The sequence below is a fragment of the Cyanistes caeruleus genome, chromosome 4 (genome assembly GCF_971803275.1).
Source record: "Cyanistes caeruleus chromosome 4, bCyaCae1.hap1.1, whole genome shotgun sequence".
Classification (NCBI taxonomy): domain Eukaryota; kingdom Metazoa; phylum Chordata; class Aves; order Passeriformes; family Paridae; genus Cyanistes; species Cyanistes caeruleus.
The window spans coordinates 35708323-35726004 of NC_141704.1; the positions used below are offsets into that span (position 1 = coordinate 35708323).

At 38.3% G+C, this 17682-nt stretch overlaps 1 protein-coding gene across 6 annotated transcripts in view; it reads right to left on the reverse strand.

Annotated features, from left to right (window-relative positions):
- Window positions 1-17682, reverse strand: part of ANO4 (anoctamin 4) — a 177982-nt gene that overhangs the window by 11953 nt on the left and 148347 nt on the right. For all 6 annotated transcript variants that reach the window (XM_086885809.1, XM_086885810.1, XM_086885808.1 and 3 more), the window contains 8 exons: window positions 17042-17182; window positions 14856-15020; window positions 11310-11346; window positions 8833-8944; window positions 7765-7822; window positions 4917-5014; window positions 2381-2523; window positions 1236-1388 (listed from right to left, as the gene is read on the reverse strand). In XM_086885809.1, the coding sequence (XP_086741935.1) occupies window positions 1236-1388; window positions 2381-2523; window positions 4917-5014; window positions 7765-7822; window positions 8833-8944; window positions 11310-11346; window positions 14856-15020; window positions 17042-17182 (907 nt within the window). The remainder of the gene's footprint in view (window positions 1-1235; window positions 1389-2380; window positions 2524-4916; window positions 5015-7764; window positions 7823-8832; window positions 8945-11309; window positions 11347-14855; window positions 15021-17041; window positions 17183-17682) is intronic.

The window sequence follows — 17682 nt, forward strand, 5'->3', positions numbered from 1 at the left end:
TGTTTGCTCCAGGAAAAACAAGAACCAAAGTGCCTGAAATACTGCATGATCTGAAGTAGCTTTCCCCACTGCACAAGGTGTTCTTATGCAGTTTTTATCCAAGAATCACTGAGTAAAAATGAATTTTCTTATTGAACAGCGAGACCTAATCACTGTGAATCACACCAAATGAAGGTTAGACATACTCATTGATTTAATGAGGCATCAAACTGCCCCTGAAAACTTTGCTGAATGCAATTTATTTTGAGAAATCATATCTGAATCAAAATTAAAAAAATGCATCTTCCTATGCTTTTATTAATTACATTATATAACTGTTTTTTTTAGAAATTATGTCTACAGTGTACGCCGTGTCCAGGCTTGTGCCAAAACCTAAAGATTCACACTGCTTGCATTCAAAGCTTTAATCAGACACAGACTTTAGGCACATGGTAGAAAGCTGTAAGAGCACAAAGCCTGAGCTTCTGCTATTTCTTGGTGTGGGCTACAGGTTTTTGCAATGCAGTTGGTTAGCGAGGTTTCCTATTTACCCCTCTGAAAACACCAGGGATTCAATGCTGGGCAGATTACTTTATTTTAGAGTTCTTCCTGAAGGTGTTCTGCTTTTGAATACTGCAAGGACAGAAGAGATTTGTAGTCAAAATAAGTTCAGAGATCCTTTGCAACAGTGTGTGGCTGGATGACCTCAGAGTTACATGGACCTTGTGTTTAGCAGTGCAGGTGTGACTCACTGAGAGCAAGTTGTCTGCTGGGATCCAGATCCACCCTGTCTGACCCACCAGAGACCTGGTGGGCATGGCCCCTGAGTCACAAGGGAGTTGGTTTTGGTCAGGTAAATATAGAACATACAGGTCCCTTACAGGATGGTGGCCACTTTAACTTGGCTTTCATGTTTCACCTGATCTGTCTGGTTATTATATTCAAGTTGAGCAGCAGCATGTTTTGCACAGTGTGTCTGCCACAACACAGCACCTGCAGAGAACACTGATCACTTGACACCTTGGCTGTTAAGTCCCCCAGAAAATCATTAAAAGACATTTTCCAATATAGACTATTAATTGCATAAGTAGTTTCAATAAGTAGGCATCAGATATTTTAAGGTTTTTTTGAAAAATCAAGGGGTGCATTATTAATTGAGAAGATGACTGAAAATGCTTTAATCTGCTCTTACTTGAAGAGGTCAAAGCTTTGACAAATAACACATATACATAACAAACACCATAGAAAGAGCTCACCTATATCTTTGGCTCTTGAAGCTAAAGGTCTTCTCCACTGAGTAACAAATTTGTAAGCATCAAGCCGAATTTCAATGATATTGTTTAGTAAGGCCAGAAGTGGTGCCAGTGGAAAAGCTGCCACAAAAATGGTTGTGAACCCAAACTGAAGAACTGGGGGGAAAAAAGGAAATATCACAGTATAATTAGTAGGATCTAATTCCAAGGTCTAAGATAACAAAGTGCATGCAAATAAACACTACGTACAAAGTATACTGACACTTCTTAATATGCCATACTATATAATGGTCTGGTGGCAGTTGTACAGAAAGTCCTTGTCAAAAGCTAGAAGAAAGAATGAAAAGAGCAAATGCACATCTGACCCTGGAATGGATAATATCTTCTAAATTTTGTAATTTGGAGTGAAGTTCAGTGGTGGACAAACTTTTAGAAAGGGACATTTTTACTCCAGCATCAACTAGGATCTCTCAATACTTGCAAAGATTAGGGATGAATACATTCCTTTTAAGAGCTCAGATGGGAAGAAGTTTGAAATTCTGTTTAAGTTTCCAGAGGCAGGTCTTCAGACTATTAGATTTCCCATTAATTTGGGAAGAATTGTGTGAGGGAGAAAAGAAAAAAAACAATCATGACAAAAGCAGTTCAGTCACATAGGGCAAAAGTTTGTGGTTTTTTAGTATTTTTTCGAGCAGTTATCCTCCACTCTCCTTTGCATAGAGCAGTAAGTAACTTTGTAAATGTGAGGTAGTAAATGAGGGAGGATTTTAAACATAAACAAGCATGCAGGTCTGTACCATGCAGTTCAAATTAAAAGCACACGGCAACTTTCTTCGGAAAATAATGGCAAAGTTCTTCAGAAATGTATGCAGATAAGGAACTGGGCTCTGGTTTGGAAAAATAAATCCAGAATGGGGATATTTCATAGATGGGAGGTTAGCAAACCATCAGCAGTGTGCTTAACTACATTGGTTTGGTTCTTAAAAACCTACTCCCATTCCTCACCTGACCTGTGAGAATGAAAACCTTTCTGCAGTCTCCTTAGCTTCATATAGTGATAATAAAAAGAATTCACCAGCCCACATCAACAAAAAAAGCAACAACATTAAAATCTAGTGAAAGAGAGAGAATGAAGGTTAGAGCCATACTCATTTCTAGGTATTCATCAAAGAGTCCATAAGCATTCATAGGCTGCAGATTATAGTCCTTTTCCCACTGTGGGAAGCTTGTTTTTCCCTGTGTGCCATACTCTTGCCGTAGTTTTCTCCTGGTCCACCAGTTTTGAATTAGCCTACATTTTAAATTAAATTAAAGAAACAAAGCAAAGAATATTAATGGCTATTTATCACAGAATTGGAAGAGGTTAAGTGGGTACAACATGTCTTGCAAAATTCATTGCCCAATGTACAAGAAGATAGAGCATTAGTAATACATGTGGCTGATGACACAGAAAACAGATACAGCTGATGCACTGTAATCCCAGCCTAGATTTGTTAAAATGGTAAAAGGATTTGGACATAGCTTCATTATTTATTTACTTTTTCTCTGCACAGAATGGCAAATCACTTCAGGGTCTGTTTATGTGGCAGAATGCAATGCTGTGTGGAGACAGCTGAGCTCAGTAAATAAAGAGTGCTAATGCTGCTTGATTCTTTCCTGTGTGTGTGACCTGGCATTTCTGCATGGCTCTACTGGGTAGCATTCTCTGGGAAATCCTGGAAGGGAAAAAGCAATCCTGAATGGTGTCTGCAGCCAAACACTCAGAGGAGAAAGAGGCAGAAAGAAATGCCTCTGAACTACAGACAGCACAGGGTGGCTGAGAGATGGATGGCTGACATGTGAGCTACCACCATCCCAAGAAAAGAGAGACCTGTACTGGACATCAGGGGGAAAATGCTGTTCCCAAAGAAATGCATGTGTAAGGTCACTGCAAAAGGCAGTGAGAGAAAAGTTAATGAATTCTCACCTCTGAAATAATCACCTTTTCAGGGAGGTGCACTGGTTTGGTCAACAAAGGACACTAGTTAAGAGTTAGTATAGAGAGCAAAGAAAAAGCCCAAACCACAGTGACTGAGATTTTCTCTGAAGCTGAGGTTAGCCACTTTGTCTCAGTAAGAAAAAATGTTATAGATCACTCAAATAATTCAGTCCTTTTTCCTGACCATGCTTCACTTCTTGCCCTCACAGGGGCCTGGCCTGGTCAGTGAATGGTGCAAAGGGATTGCAAATAGTCATTGGATTTGGATAAGAGTTTAGATAGCTGCTTGTTTTCTTGAATCTTAGAGATTATTTTTCCATTTTCGTAATTTATCAGAAAGGTTACAGCTTTTCCTGTCTTCCTTAAAGAAGTGTAGGTGCAACTGAGTGCAGTTCCAGTAAATTCAGCTACAGGTTGCAGGGTTGCCTCCAAGTCCTCTGGCCATCCACATTGTGTTGCCTGCCGCCAAGCTCTTAGCAGAAAGGTGTTTTTCACACTAAAGGAAATACACCTGCTTTCAGCATTTCAGGGCTAGAAGGTGGACTGAAGGGTCTGAAGAGCAAACACATCTCTCATCAGAGTAAGCTGAAGCATTTGAATGTTGTAACTGTGTCTATTATGTTGTGATTTTCCTTGTGACTCTGAAGTGAAGATTCACTTCACCTGAAGCAGTTTATTCCTATTAAACCACTCGTTCTTAAACAATCTCCTCCTATCTCTATCAGTCACCATCCTTTTATTTCTTTTCTGTGCTCTTTGTTAAGTTTCAGGACCTGTATTGCTAGAAAGCAGAGAGTTCTAATGAAAACTGACAAGAGGTAGGGGATGGAAAGAGAAGGATCAATACTGCTGCTACTGTTCCCTCCTGCCCATCCCAACGAATCCCTGCAGCCCTAATAGCTGCAAAACACTGGCAAGGAGTGCTAGGCCCAAATCCCTCTGAACTTTGCAAGGGCAAGCCTTCTGGCAATGTCAGCTCTCTCTTAGATTTTCACACTTGCTAATTTCCCTTGATGACCATCCACACTGTCTCTAGTAAGATCAACTACACTGATCTTATTAAACCTATATTAAACATATTAAACATGCTCATTAAATACTAATCAATTAGGAATGAACCAGTTGGAGATGAATATTTGCCAACCTTTTAGCTAGGGCACAGCTTCATGTTACCTTGAAGATCACAAGGGAACTTGTCTACTTACTAGTCAGTACATTTTTCTATCTTTCAGAGTGCATGTGCCAGTAGTGCATTTTTTCTATCTCATACCTGCTTTTTCAGGCATCTTTCATCACCCAAAAAGAAACTGAATGTAGAACTTGTTAGTATAGCTAAGAAATGACACGTGCAATGTTTTTCATGTAAGCAACACAGTGGTCACATAGTTGTTTTTAAGAAATTTTAGAACACAGAATACAATTTAACAATATCAAGTATTTCCCATGTATTACTTATTTGCTAATATTTTAATATTAACTAATACTGATATTTGTTGATATTTTAATATTACACTTTCACTTTTGCAAACTGTGTCCAGTGTGGAAAAGAGCCCCAAACATCATCTATATATCTGGAGTTCTGTATCCTGGGGGGGAATTTGCTGTTGTAATGGCTACTGCATCTTACTTTTATTAACTGGCGATAAGGAAAGCATCAGCTTTAGTATTCTGTGACCTACAGAAGCATAGGTATTGTATTTACTTACGGATATCCCAATTCCATGAAATTATTCCATGTCTGCTTTAACACCATTATAATACCCATTTGCATGCAGAGGTCAATAAGGCATCCACTAGGGTGGCACTACAGAAAAAAAAAGAAACAAAATGTTAAGCAGGAATAATACTGAGTTTTAAAGTGTTTCTTAAGGGCCATAAATGATGCTGGATCATTCATTTACTAAAAGGAAACTGAATGCATTCTCCTTATTTTTTAAAGAAGTGTAAACTCATGGGAACAGATGACACTGTGTCATACTGTCAGCATTTTAAGCTAATCACCCAATTTTCTGCAGAGGTCAGAGTCAGCTGAAACCAATGCAGTTTTCACATACGTGTTTCTAACCTGCTGCTCTGCTGTGGGCAGAGCAGGGGCAAAGGCTACCAAGTTTTTCTATTGATTTCAACAGCTTTTGGGGAGAGTGACTGCAAAGTCAAAGAATCAAGAGAAAATTCCTCCTGGCTGCACATAAAGCAAACACTTTATGCCTAGAGGATAGACCTGGAACTGTTAATTGGGTACTGTTTAACATCTATGACTGAGTAGATCATGCAAAGCTATTCTCTTCTTGAAGAACTAAAAATCTCTAACTGCTGAGTAACAATTCTTAGTGTTTCTTGTTGAGTGCTTGCTTGCTTTAGCAGAGGCTCCAGATGTTGAAGCTGTGGTGCTGTTTTTGGGAGAGATGTTCAGCTAGTAAAAATTTAGGGAATTTTATGCCTACTATTGGAAAAAACAGAAAGGGATCTAAAGCTTTCTACTCTCAAACAACACTGTGAAATTGGCTTTGCAGATCCAAACAGTGTAGTTCAAGCTGTATTTTTAAATTTTGGGTATTACAGATAAGTCAAAAAAATCACTGTCACAGAACTTGAATTATTTATTTTTAACTTCTAGGGAGAAAAATTAGTTATGACTTGGAATAAAATAAAACATTAATTTCTTATACATATTGCTTTATCCAGCTCTCAGAGCTTGGGTCACTGCTGAGGTTTCTGTTGACCTAATTTAGCACCTTTTTAGATTAATGGGGTGACAGGTTGTTAGGGGGTTTTTTGCTTGGTTTTGTTTTTTTTTTCTTTTTGTGGTGTGGTTTCTTTGTTTGTTTGTTTGACTTCTCTGTCATTATCACTAGATCATCATCCTCCTGTTTTTAGGAATTGGTCACATGAATGAAAATATCCTGAGAGAGACAGGTGCCCTGTTAATGAAGTAGCAGCAATGTTACAACCATAAGATCAATAATGTGTAAACTGGGGTCTGAGCGTGCCCATGGACACTGGACTAGTGTTACTAAATGTCTTAGACTTGGCTAAATTCAACAGGTGAAGAGAGAAATATTGGAAATATGGACATGGTATTCTAAGGCAGGTTAGTTCTAATAAGACCTAACACAGATACAGTCAATAAAGTCAAGACTTTTTTAATTAGACTTTTAAAAATTATTAGTATTATTCATTTTTTTCTCTGTGAAAAGCTAAAAAGGGATTACTAAGAGTAGCTTCCACCAGCAACTGACGCAACCTGTAACACCTAATTTTTCTTTTTCCTCACAAACCTGTTTCTCCTTCCATCACTGCTCCTGCACAGAGATGAGGTTCTTTCCCTGTTCTCTGATCCCTCTGTGAAATGAATCAGCACACTGAATCATCAGAAGAGTAATTCAGCCAGAAAAAGGAAGTTTACTGCTGATACAAGGGACTGAACAGGCTGCTCACAGGGCTGGACAGGTGAGAACCAATACAGAGGAAAAGGAAGGTACAAGCCTCAGGGAGAGGACTCAAAGGAAGAGCAGAACTGTTTTACTTTGACAGAAGCAAGTTCTGAGGTCAGCTCAGCCTCAGCCAGATTTTGGAGGGATATTAAGCAACGCTCTGTCTTCCCATTTTCCAAGTATTCTTCCCTTGAATGAACAGAATTTTCTAAAAAATTAAGATGCTTTTGTTTGCACTCAAATCCTTTTTTTTTTTTTTTTTTGTTTGTTTCTTTTGCTAATATTTGAATGGTCTTTATTAACCAAAATATTTATATATCCCGAAGTGTTTGAAAATTCAAGCTGGCAGGCATTTTCTACTTACCATTTGCCATTTATCTGCAAAGTTGTTTCAATTATTCAACTATGAAGCAGGAAAGAAACCACAGGATTTCAGTGTGCCCATAGCAGCACTGGAAAGTAAATGACTGGTCCAGAAACTGCTGCTGCTCACCTCCCATAACTGTCAAATGGGCTTTGAATTCTGAATGTATTTATTAAAACAAAATAAATAAAATGGCATTGGTCCTTGAGAAACTTGCAAAGCCAAACTCTCATTGCTTTTCATATTAATTTGATTTTATAGACATGGGACATTATGCCAGCAGCTTGTTCGGGAAGTTCATTTGGTTGTTTTGGTCAAATTTCACATACATTTTATGTGTCTGGATTTTTAATTTGTTACTATATTATTTTAGCTCTCTAGCCCACAAGGTTAGAAAAGCTGAGAAGAAAGGACTTTTTTGGAAGCAAAAAGTTGTCAGATTAGTATTTGAGTTTAATTCATTCCAAGGATAAAATATTTCCAATGTAAATATGTGAGTAATCTTTAAACCATCTGATACCACTCTTCGAGTGTGTTGCAAACACTGGAACTGCTAGCACTGCAAAGGGAATATATATCTCAATATGTAGATGCTTTTGTAGCAGACGGCAGTGTCAACAGTGTGGAGTTAGACAGCAACTGAAAACCCAATAACACTCTCAAAAATGCCTGGGCAGATTTATGTGTCTGCCTCTGCTTGCGTTCACGGCGTCTGTGGGCAGCAGATAAATCCGCGTGCAGTTATCGAGCACTCACCTCTTCCAGCCTCCACCGGTTTATCAGCCTTAAGTAGGCACCAGGGTGTCCTGTAAATCTTCAACACAGGAATATGTTTCAGCTATGTTGTGTAAGCAGTCTGTTCACAGTAGTAAAAGAAAGCTCACACTTATTTTAATCTGGTGTTATCTTAATGTGACTGGTATAACTATAAAGGATTATATGCTGTAAAAAGTTTTATGGGTATTCCTGGAATAATCCCCATGAAGGAGTATAGATATGTTTGCTTTCAGTTTCGTTTCAATACCAATACTCTGCTGTTGGATAATCAACAAACTGCTCATGTCAGTTTGGAAAATGGCTTTCAACTGCCAGTCCATTTCCTTACACCATAAAATGCTCTGTGATGTCTGCCTTCCTGTGAAATCAGTGAAAATTTTAGTTTTCATTAAAACCCATAATTTTCTAACTGTTCTCCCATATTTTCCCCCAAAATTATTCCCATATGAATATAATCCATACTAATGGATTCTACTATTCAAACCTTCTCTGCTAAAACGGTCTTTATTTTAGGAGACTGACAGAAAAAGATACACAAATAATATATATTTAGATAGATACATAGATATACACAGATACATATATATAAAATACACAATAAACATATATAATAAATATATATGTGGAAACCTCCCAGAAATGATAGCTCGTAACTCACTCATAATAGTTCAGATCATGTAATAAGAGCAGGTCTCTTCCAACTGAACTATCCTATCCTATCCTATCCTATCCTGTATTTATATGTACAAATAGCACACATAAAAACAGAGTGAAATGACCTGCAGATATAGTACTGTGAGATGCATCTGTTTCCAACAGTGAAATTGTTAAGTTAATATTGAGACCATGTGGTGACAGCAAATGAAAACTGCATCTTTTTCTGGGCTTTTGAAAGGAGTATAAAACTGCAATCTGTTCTGCTTTGCTAGTATGGAATTTGCATTTTGACATGTGTAATAATATGGTCCATTTTGTTTCATTACAAACAATTTTATTTCTTCTCTCTACTTCATTTTGCACATATGAGCGTGCAGACATCAATCCTACCTTCCAAGGAAGAATGCTATATAAAAGGTAGAGCTGTTCAGATTGACAAACTGAAAAAGAAACATTTTCAGAGTGAAGCTGTTCTCCCACTCCGATTCGGTGCGAGGCTGCTCTGTGAAGAAAATTATCAGAGTTTCAGAGGCTTATTCAGATTATCCATTTCCCTTGGCACAAGGGCTGCACACACCTGTAAGAGCTGGCAATGCATTTGCAAATTTGCCTGCTGTTTTCAAATTATAACCTGGCAGAAGAAATTGTATCCAGAAGCAGCACTCAGCAAGTGAGCTTGTAGAGACTTAGAAATCTGTTCTGATGTCTGTGTATGTATGTTCCCATGTGACTGTAAGAAAGGAGTTGAGGTAATGCGTATATTAAACATCTCTCCTGTATTGAAGTGGCCTTTACAGGCTCTTCTCTTGGATTTTTTTTCTGTACCCTACCATAATGACATTGCCACTCCACCAAAGCTATTTTTCTTAGAGATGCCACACTGAACTGAAGAAAATCCTTCTGGTAATTCTGTTTCATGGATTTTCCCACATGCCCAATGGAGTGCCACTGCATGACTCCCCTTCCTTGTCCCAGGGAACTCACCACAGAAAACCAAGAAAATATAATTTCCAGTGGATGGGCTAAGGCAAACTGCAAAGGGAAAGACATATCATTGCCTTTGGGTACTGTTCCTTTATTCTCCATCTCAAGGAATATCAAGACAGAAGTTAACAAAACAATGTCCATGCCAACACACCAGTACCATATTCTGGAACTACTTTCCAGCTGGCAGGAGCTTGTTGTTAGCTGACCATTGCTGTGAGCAGGAGTAATCAGAGAAGTGCAGCTACTAATGGTGATTCTGAGTATCATAATGATAGTACTCATATACTGCTTCCAAAACAGCCTCCAGTAAAGTACTGTAAGAACAGAAAAAGCAATTAACTTGATTCTCTTTACTTGGATGCCAGTCTGCAGGAAGGATATGTTTGACCATAACAAGGCCACTGCAGCTGAAGCTTTGGTTGCATGCCCATCAGAGCCAATGGTGATGCCCTGGAGGAGCACAGATATGAGAAGGTCATGTAAAAGCTGAAGAAGGACATCCTCAATGCCCTCAATTTTTTTTACTGCCAGTTCTACTTTAAGCTTATTACACTGATAAAGATAATTCAGATCAAATCAGTTCCTCAGGCCACCAGAGTAAAAATCACAAAATGGTCTGAACAGGATCAAAAAAACTTGACCCGCTGAATTTTCATACAAGTGCTTTCTGGAAAAAACAGTCCTACCTTGATGGCAACCTAACAGAAAGTAATCAAGCTTCAAGGTCTCTAGAATATATATATCACTGTCCCCAGGCTGTCAGGACATAGCTTGCACAACTCACAAACTTGAAAGTTGTATTTCTCAGCTGTGGCTAGCAGATATCTTCTTCATTGATATAGGATAGCAAAAATATTTTAAAACTACAGATACAAATGAGGACTCTCAGTTTACTAAGAATCAAAGGAATAAAATTCTATTGTGTGCAGATACATTTTGAACACGTTACCAACGGCTTCTGGGATGTAGAAAAGCCCTGAGAATAGCTAAAATCAGCTGTTTGAGCATCCAAACATCAAAATCTGTCCATCTGGTCCAAAATAATGTACTGAACATCATCAATGTACACAGTTTTCCTGGAGCACTAAATAACCTCCTCAAACCACTCGTATAGGTGCAATAATATGGTTTGCTTAATAGGCCTTCAGCCATGGTCTCACTTCAGGCTTACTGACTCTAAGGAGCCCACGCCAATTGCCACCAACTGTGACAATCTTCCAAATATACCAGGATCTCCAGAGATCCTCTCTGAGCCATGGATATATGGATGATAGCCTATTGCTACCCAACTGGTGGTAGATACTCTCTTTAGAAAACAGGTTTCCTTGCTCTAGCATAAAGACTGCCTTTATGAGTGAGCTGAAAGGATTACTGAAATTTAGAACATCATATAGTTTAGGTGTAGGTAGAGTTGATGATTCACATAGTCATTTTTCCTCCTTACTGCCCTTCCTAAAGGCAAATGTTTGATAGCAAACCAGCACATTAGTTTCAAGCTATGAATTTGTTTTCCAGAAGTTACTCCCCTTTTCCATGTTTGCAAACCCTGGAGGCTGTGAGTGCTGAGTCTGAAAACTCATGCCTTTACCTCCAAGGTAAAAAATTTACATTTATTTATTGTAAACAATTTGTTTACATTCTTAGATGGTAGGTGGTTGAAACAAGAACAAGGGTGGATGATTGTTGTCACCACTGGTTAAATGGCACAGTAGTTAAGTTTATATACATTCTTATTAGAAACCTAAGAAAAATATTTATTCCTATAGATTGTAAATTAGTTAAGATTTTTCATATTTATGCAGACATTTTGAATTTTATCATGGTGCATGGACCAATAAATCAGTACAATATTATTCAATTTTATATTTAACATTACTTACCTAAATTTGTCAGGAAAAGAGCAACCTTTTCATACAGCTGTAACAGAGAAGAAACAGCCTCTTAGTTACATGGCTGGTTCAAAAATATAGAACTGCTTTCTAGGGAGAGAATGTGTTAAATCTGACACACAGATGATTTCTGTGATGTTCTGATAATAACAATAAAACTACATAATGATACAGTAATGATATAATCAAACAAGAAAAGTTTTCATATCTAATGCTCATCCAGAATATATGGAGAAGAAATGCTGTCACTGTCCCTATTTTACACACAGAGTGAAAAAGGGTGAGAGAACTTTTCAAAAAAGAAAAGCAGAAACAATAGCACAACTGAGATTTTGTTTTAGTTACTTGTGGAGCAATCACCTCACAAGAAAAAAAATCACCCTAGAAGACTTTGCTATGGTATGTTGGTTATTTGGGGCTTTTTGGTTTGGTTTGGCACTTTGGTACTGAAATGAAAGACACAGGGGGGACAGGGTTACTTCAGAGAAAATCTTTAGTAATCCCCACCACCAGACATACTTCTTTACTCTGAGCCAGTGTCATTTTTCTAAATCCTAAGTGGTACTTTCTGCACTTTCAGGTACCATGCTCTCAAACTCTCCAGGAGACTCCAAACTTCATAAAGATTACTAAACTAACTTGGAGGGTTTTCACAATCAGTATTTGCAAGGGAGTTTTGAACCTATTACCTGCATCATCAACACCATCAGTATTAGAATAAATTAATGCTATGATTTCCATTTGCTTCAAATTAGCCTGTTTCTACAAATTGCTAAATGTACTTAACTCTCACTGATGCCTACAGCAATACAAAGCTTCTCATATTTCAGGCTCAAGTGTTTACTTACTCCTACAGTGCATATCAGCAGTGTTTCTTTTTATTTGCAGTTATCCTTAGAATCTCTTGCTTAAATTGAATTATGTACTGTTTACAGATCAAACTGCCTGCTTAAGAACTGAAGTCATCCTGAAATCTCTCATCCACATTAACAACCACTTCATGCTTAGAATAGCTTTCCAGTGCCTTTGGAGTAAATGGTTTTGTTTCAAGTAATGAAAAAGGTAGTTTCTTATGGGTTTAAAAGCATCTCTTAAGGGCAACTGTAAATGTGCTAAATGTCTGAGTCATTTATATCTTGATCCCAGCAGGGAGTGTAGTTTTTTTACAAATGTTCACTGCTCTACAGACGGGTTTATCAAAACTTCAATTTGTTGCTATTCCATTTGGAACAACAGAACTGTGCTAGAGATTCTCTTAACAATATTTGGATCTAATTATCTGCTACTATAGTTTATCACTGCATTTTCCATGGGAAATATTACTGAAATTTACTTAGTTTTACATAGCCTAGGTAAAGCTAGTGATTGTTTACAGGTCAGGCTGCAAGATTATCTGGGAGACATTGTGCTTGAGGGTCATTTTGAGGATATGCCAGAATTGGTACCTAGTGACATAACTCAGAATGTCTGGTCTGGAATTTACTTGTGTTCTGGACCTTTCCCCTGATGCTTTCAGAGGCTGTCAGCTTGTATCAGAATCACTGCTGGCTTTCAAGGCTTCTAGCAGTGAATTCTCTACTGCTATACACATCTTGGTCCCTTCTGGTTTTATTACTGTATCTTTTCTTGCTCTTCTGACACTTTCTTTGAGTCACAGTTCATGCAGGATTCAACTACCCGAATTGCTTCTGGGGATTTTAATTCTCCCAAAAGAAATCCCACTATTGCCCTTCAGTAAACTACATTAATCCATCATGGGAAGCAAGGGATTATGTTCCTAAAACCTTCCTTTGAAAAACTCCTGCAGTTTCATATTTTGTGGATCTTTTTCTTCCATGAGCTATATCCAGATCTAAGGTTGTGGTGTTTATTGAATGGTGATGAGTTTGAGGCTTAAGAAATCCATCTTTGCAGTCCTCCACTTATTTCATTATTTTAGGAAATAAAACAAAGTTTCTCAAAAGGCACCTTCAAGCAATCTTCAATTATTTAAAAGAAAAATCTCTGAGCTGTAAAACTCTTTGAGAATGAAAAAATTTAATTTGTGTGGCGTTTCTTTGTTGCTGCTTCACTGCATATACAATGACTTACTCTGAGAGCTTGAAAATGGATGTTGTATTGGCATAGATATATATAGTTTTCTTTTTTTTTTCTATAATGTTTATTGCGTGTTCTAGGTGGACTAAAGGAAACACCCCAAAACTGGAGAAAAAACCCAATAAAATAAAAATAACATAAAAGAGGAGAGTCCTCAGTACAATCACAGACAGTAAACCAGCTTCTTCCTTTCTGCCCTTTCTCAGCCTGTAGTCCCACCTAAGGGAAAACATAGGAAAAACAACAGTCCTAGGCAGACTGTCTTAGTCACTGATACAGTCTTGCCTATGCCAAAGGAAGAAGCAAAGTCCTGCAGCAAAGACTCTTGGAATTTCCTGCCATATAAAAAAGAATTTCAAAAAGAATTCAAAAAGAATTTTTTATGCTTGGACATTGGATAGGAAAGAAAGAAGTCTCCAAGCCAGCCTTGGAAATGAGCAGACCTGAAATAATAGCTCATCTTTTCCCTTGGAAATAAATCAGCAGATCTCCTGCAGTGAAGCCTAACAAGCTGTTTGCAGAAGATACTTGCTATTGAGTAGGTAGAGATACGCCATCCTGGCTCCCATACCCAGCTGGTTTGTAGGTTGAGCCCTCCTTCCCCCTAAAAGGCATTCTTATAATGTCAGCTGACAAAAATCTGATAGTGAAAGGCCATGCACCTCTTGCCAAGAGCAACAAAGAGCAGACACATTGCTGTCAGAGCAATATACAGGAGTATCAGCATCTCAGTGGAAGGAGGAAAATCATTCCCCATCTAATCTATGCTATACTGTCTTACTGGGACTGCTGCCACACAGAAATTCCATTTTTGTCTTTGTCCCAAGTCTGGTTTCAAAGCAGCTCATGACAATAACCTGCCAGCAGCCAGCCCCACTGCAGTGCACCCAGACCATGTCTCTGCTGCATGCTGGCAAAGGCTAGGGGCAGCTCTAGAGCATACCGTGTCTGCTCAAGCCTTGTGAAGCTTTCAGCTCAAGAGAGTCCTGCTTATGGAAATTAAGCCTGTATATGCATATTCTCATTGGAAAACTACCATGAAAACCGAAATTGGATTTGCTGAAAATAGTGTAAATAAGAACTTAGCTTTGTCACTATATTAAAAAATAAAATCAAAAAAAGAAGAATATTAATGAAGTGGACTGAAAACTGCGAACATCTAAAAGGGAAAGAAGTGGCAGAGGATAAAGCAGGGGTACGATCATGTCTCCCTAAAATATTTTCAGAATATTCAAACATACTTAAAATAATATTTTGGATTTGGAATTGCACTTTATACAAGTAGTGAATGATGTCCCTAACCAATAATTCCACATCTGCCTTAGGAAGACACTCTATTCCAGCTGAAAAAGGAAGTGAAGGCATTTGGTTGTCTACTGACTGAGATATCTACTGCTCCTGTGGCTTAGGTATAACTTTGGATATGTTAATTTTACTCACCACATTCAGTAGCATGATGATGCAAAAGTTGATGCACACTGCAGTCCCTGTAGTTGCAACCTGAGAGTTATTCCTGATTAAAGCCCACTTAAAGGCAGCAAAAGTGCTGACAGTCACAACACGGTAAATAACAATGCCAAAAACAGCAGCAATCACCACGCAGATCTAAAGGAAGAAAAAAAATCAGTGAGAAGGACCTGAAAACTTCCAGTGGAACAGGAATTACCTTCTCCCTGAAACTCTGAAAATTTATTAAATGAAAGACTTTAAAAGAGAATTCCTTTGGATTCCAGAAAAAGGCTTCAATATCATGATTTTTCTTCTTATAAGGTTCTTTTTATTTCTTAGAATGAAAAACATAATTGAAAGAATATTAAAATAATTTTTAGTTTTAAACATTTTCTTGAAAATGGTCCGCTTCCTTAGCATTAATATGGGAAACAGTATCGCCGCTTCTGGGAATTAGAAATTCTCCTTATCTGTACATGATGTGCAAAGGGTAGTCTCAAGCTGATGTTGCAGCTTGATGGTATCATACTAGGGATGGATTTTGTGCTTTGATGGGCTTCATGCTTCCCACAGATATCTCCATTTGTAAGCACTGCCTCAAAAACAGCCCTGCCAAGCTAGCCTAGCTGGCTGTTTCTTCCCACAGTTCTGGAAAGTTTCTGTCGGGAGAAGGTAACCAGTTCAATTGCCCTTGTGATTTCTTCTGTGATGAAACTTTCAGCAAACGTGACAGAATAAGAAGCTATGCTGCAGCTGAGCCAGGTTGCTCAGTCACTTGATGTTCCTTAAGCAACAGTTGAGCTGTATTATTTAGTACACTGGGAGAGTCTATGCTGACAAATTTTGAGAACTTGAAGTTGGGTAAGTGTATATATCTCCCGTTATAGGTGTAATTAAAAAGAATATTCTTATCTAAACAGTCAAAAAAGTGGAGTTTTTCTGACTTGCTGGAAGCCTATGTTATGCTAACAATAAATCTAATTTCATTGAAAATAATTTTTGTCCTATTTCAAGGGCTGTTATGGGAACAGTAATTTGCGGTGCATGCAATTTAGAGCAAGGCTACTCCCTCTGGCACTTTGAGTAAGATGTGTCACTAGTCTAAGATTAATGACTGAGTTTGCATAGGGTAAAATACTGCCACCCTTCAAGAAAAAAAAAAAGGAAAATACACAAAATATGAGAGCTGTAGTATCAATTCTGAGCAGAGACTGCAGTCCAGAGTATGTGTCCTCAAGGGCTGAGTCACGGTGTCCATCCACCTGATGTACCAGAGCACAGTTCATCTCAATAATGCTCTTGCCTTTCTTGACCTAGATGTCTTGGACAATTTTGAAGCCATCAGTTTCTTACTGTCCTCTGCCCTATTGCTGTGTTACTCACCTACCTGGCTCTCCACAGCTCTTGAGGCTGTACTCATCTATCATTTTCTTGTCTCCTGGAAAAGCCCTGGTAAATTCTGTGGCAGTCTGCTGATTCCAGACCAGCACTGTGTTTTCAAGACCAGCACTACCACGCCTGTTGTCATGTGAATAACAGCCCACTACTGCTCCACTGAAATTAAGAGGATGGGGGTGTTTCTGCAGAAGCTCTCTGTTAGGAAAGATTTTGCTACTCCTTTTAGTTTTGCACTTTGTAAAGGGTATAAATGCATCATTTTAGTCAAGGAACATTGGTTTCTCTTTTTCAACTGCACTAGGAATATGAACTCTCTGCATCTCTTCAGTACACTGTGAAACTAGGTTGTATTAACATCATTAAACACCCTAGGCATCTTATTTAGGTTCTCTATGAAGCTTACAAAGAACAACTGCTTCTCCTATGGCAACTTTCCCCATTGCTCTGCACTCTCTACACAGGGAAGGCTACCAGTGAGCTAATTCAGTCAACTGAAGTTGGTGCCTGGATGTGATAGTGTCGCTCTTCTGGCATGTGTCACTACATACAGCGCCACAGGTGTAGCCTTGAAGGAAGGGATTAGCTATCTGTGAGACTCAGTGAAGAGTGAACCACTGTAGGACTTGACAGAAACTCGGGTGATTTGCTATATAGATTTTCCACATGCATAGAGCTTATTTCACTTTCAAGCAGTCATACCCAATATTTACCTACTCTACTAGCAGAGATAATGATATTTTGTTCTTTTTCAACTATTAAATAAGTAAAAATGCTCAAACCATAAAAAATATTCCAGATGCAGAAACGATGAGTCTGCTGCATTTATCTGCAAATGCTTGATAAGGCTCTGGCTTCCCAGATATGGGGTTCATTCGTTCTTTCTTGGAGTATTTGGCTTCGAACTGCGGACGTATTTCCTCCTAAAGAGCAGACAGATAAAGTTCACATACAGCACAGCTAGGAAAAACTCTGTAGGAAACTTCAGATCTTTTATCAGATCACTGTTTTGAGGAATTACATCTTTGAATTCAGCAGCTGGCACAGCTACTATAAAAGCTGAGCTGGGAAATCAGGTCTCCTTCACGAGAACTAGAATAAATCACTGTACCCATAAAAGTAAGTACTGAAAGTATTTAGTAAAATCCCCAATTAGCTATTCCTCTAAATAATGCTCTTTCAAAATTATGTGGCTGCAAGACAAATTGTTTTAAGGTGATACCAAGGAATTTTTCAGTTTGTAATTATCCTATTGATACTGGAAATTTACAACTAAGCAAAAAAAACAAACACCCTAACAACCAAACCTCCTTTTTCCAAACCTAATTGCTGTTTGTTAGGCATTTGGTTACATTTCCATTACCAGAAAAGGCTTCTCAGCATTTGAAGAACAACCCATGCCATCTAATACCGCTCAGTTACA